The sequence below is a fragment of the Amphimedon queenslandica genome, unplaced genomic scaffold, assembly GCF_000090795.2.
Source record: "Amphimedon queenslandica unplaced genomic scaffold, v1.1 AMPQUscaffold_13055, whole genome shotgun sequence".
NCBI classification, from domain to species: domain Eukaryota; kingdom Metazoa; phylum Porifera; class Demospongiae; order Haplosclerida; family Niphatidae; genus Amphimedon; species Amphimedon queenslandica.
This window is the reverse complement of record NW_003546709.1, coordinates 74,202-76,122: the sequence shown is the minus strand read 5'-3', so window position 1 is coordinate 76,122 and position 1,921 is coordinate 74,202. Positions and strand designations below refer to the sequence as shown.

The 1,921-nt window shown below is 34.7% G+C and overlaps 1 protein-coding gene across 4 annotated transcripts in view; it reads right to left on the bottom strand.

Moving 5' to 3' along the window:
* Positions 1–592: 592 nt before the first annotated feature.
* LOC109585492 (uncharacterized) overlaps positions 593–1,921 on the bottom strand; it is a 4,232-nt gene continuing 2,903 nt past the window's right edge. For 2 of the 4 annotated variants that reach the window (XM_020001589.1, XM_020001591.1), the window contains exons 2-4: positions 1,725–1,785; positions 1,614–1,669; positions 593–1,560 (exon numbers count right to left, since the gene is read on the bottom strand). In XM_020001589.1, coding sequence (XP_019857148.1) covers positions 674–1,560; positions 1,614–1,669; positions 1,725–1,785 — 1,004 coding nt within the window. In that variant the 3' untranslated portion in view covers positions 593–673. The remainder of the gene's footprint in view (positions 1,561–1,613; positions 1,670–1,724; positions 1,786–1,921) is intronic. The other 2 variants (XM_020001590.1, XM_020001592.1) reach the window with 1 other exon arrangement.

Sequence of the window (1,921 nt, the reverse complement as noted above, 5' to 3'; positions counted from 1 at the left end):
TACCATCAGTATTGTAAACTAAGTACTTGTTAATGAGCTCTGACAGTAACATAGCTATAATGATAGAAAGGGGAGGAAATGTGATATACTTGTTTGCCATTATATGTACACAGTTCCCAGTAAAGAGGGAGGGAATAGTTTGTATAATCAACCTTAGACTATACTATATCCACCTCTTTGTCTTTATTATAAGGTCATACCAATAGCATACCATAAGTACATGCAAGTACATGGGTACTTACATGTATGGTACTGGAGGTATGTATGGTGTACTGTTGCATGCAGTGTAGGTCTAATAGTCAATATTATGTTAATATTTTGTACTTGTATAATGCTACAGTGACTTTAATATGACAGCTTCACTATATACTGCAGTGATTGTGGTAATGAACAGGTGTTTGGTGGAGAGTATCATATAATCAAATTTATAAACCACTTATGACAGCTGCTCTCACACAACATTCCATTCTTAACCACACTGTGCTAAAGTATAGTATTTTGTCCTAGTTCTCTCTCTCGTTTCTCAGTTATGTTTCTTAATTGCTCTCACTCATGATCTATATGTACAGCATCACTTTATGTCATTGATGGCTAATATTAATATCAATTAGAACAAACTTTTCAATTAGTTAAACTAGACTAATAATAAAAAAATACTCAATATAAAACTAGTTTATTTTATTGTTTTCTTCAGTGGATCTCCCTCATCAGGTTGATCTTTCAAGCATTTTAGGACGAACCTTGCACACGAGACAGCTCCAAATGGTTGCCATGTTTTGTCTTTGTCTTCATTTCCCCAGTCAACGATAGATTTTATTACTATCCATTGGAATTTATCTTTCTTAGCAACTGCAACCCGATTTATACCATTTGCCTCCATTTCTCCTCCAAGTGCTTGTGGAACTTGCTTTAATATTTTCTGTTTTTCTTCTTCGTTGCGATGCAGTGTAAACTCAGAGGCCAAGACACCAACGTGAACTTTAACTGATTTATCTTTAAAGTTAAAGACTTTTTCATGTTTGAATAAATTCAACAGTTTCTCTCCACAGTGATATGTGTCTGGCAAAACATTTCTTTTTTCTTCACTACGCTGATGTTCAGTGTTGACGATACTTTTGGCCACAATAATGTTGGCTAGTTTTGTTTTATCGCCAAGTTCCTCAGTTTTGCTCTCCTTTGCTCCATAACATATTCCAATAGCAATGACATACTCAGCTTTCACGTCATCTAGTACTGAAGTAAGAACTTTTTGGGTATTATCTGGGCCCTGCTCTGTCATTATCACTGCAACATTACACCGCCCATATTTTCCTAAAATAAAATTTGTCGATCCATCTTTAGTGATAACTTTGATATATTTTCCATCTCCTCCAGTAGGTGCAGTGGCACCCATTACAGCACGATACTCTATAGATGTGGCAGTCACCAGAATTACATTGACTTCTTCTATGAATTCTTGCTGCTCTTCCTTGGTTAGGTGGGTCGAATATTTTTTTATCATTTTCTCTTCACTCTCCAAGTCTTCCAGTTTTGGAAAAAATTCATTGACAACTGGAGGCTCTATAACAGTGTACATTATTATTATTAGAATGATTAAGATTATTCTAACATACTTTGATCATCACTTTTACTTTTGTCTTTACCAGCTGCTGCACTTTCAAGTAGTTCTCTGTAAATACAACAACAGATTCATCAATTGGAGTCAGTAAAGGATATTATTTTACTTGGGATCAATCTTTTTACTTTCTTGTTTTGTCCCAGTCTCATGGCTCTCGGCCAAATCTGCTTTTAAAAATCAATAATTATATATTAATAATACATGAAAGAAAGAGAAAGAGAGAGAGGGAAAGAATGAGAGATTGTGTTCTAACAATCACAATTGAATTAATACAGAAGTGCTCCCATAGATACAGCAAAGAAT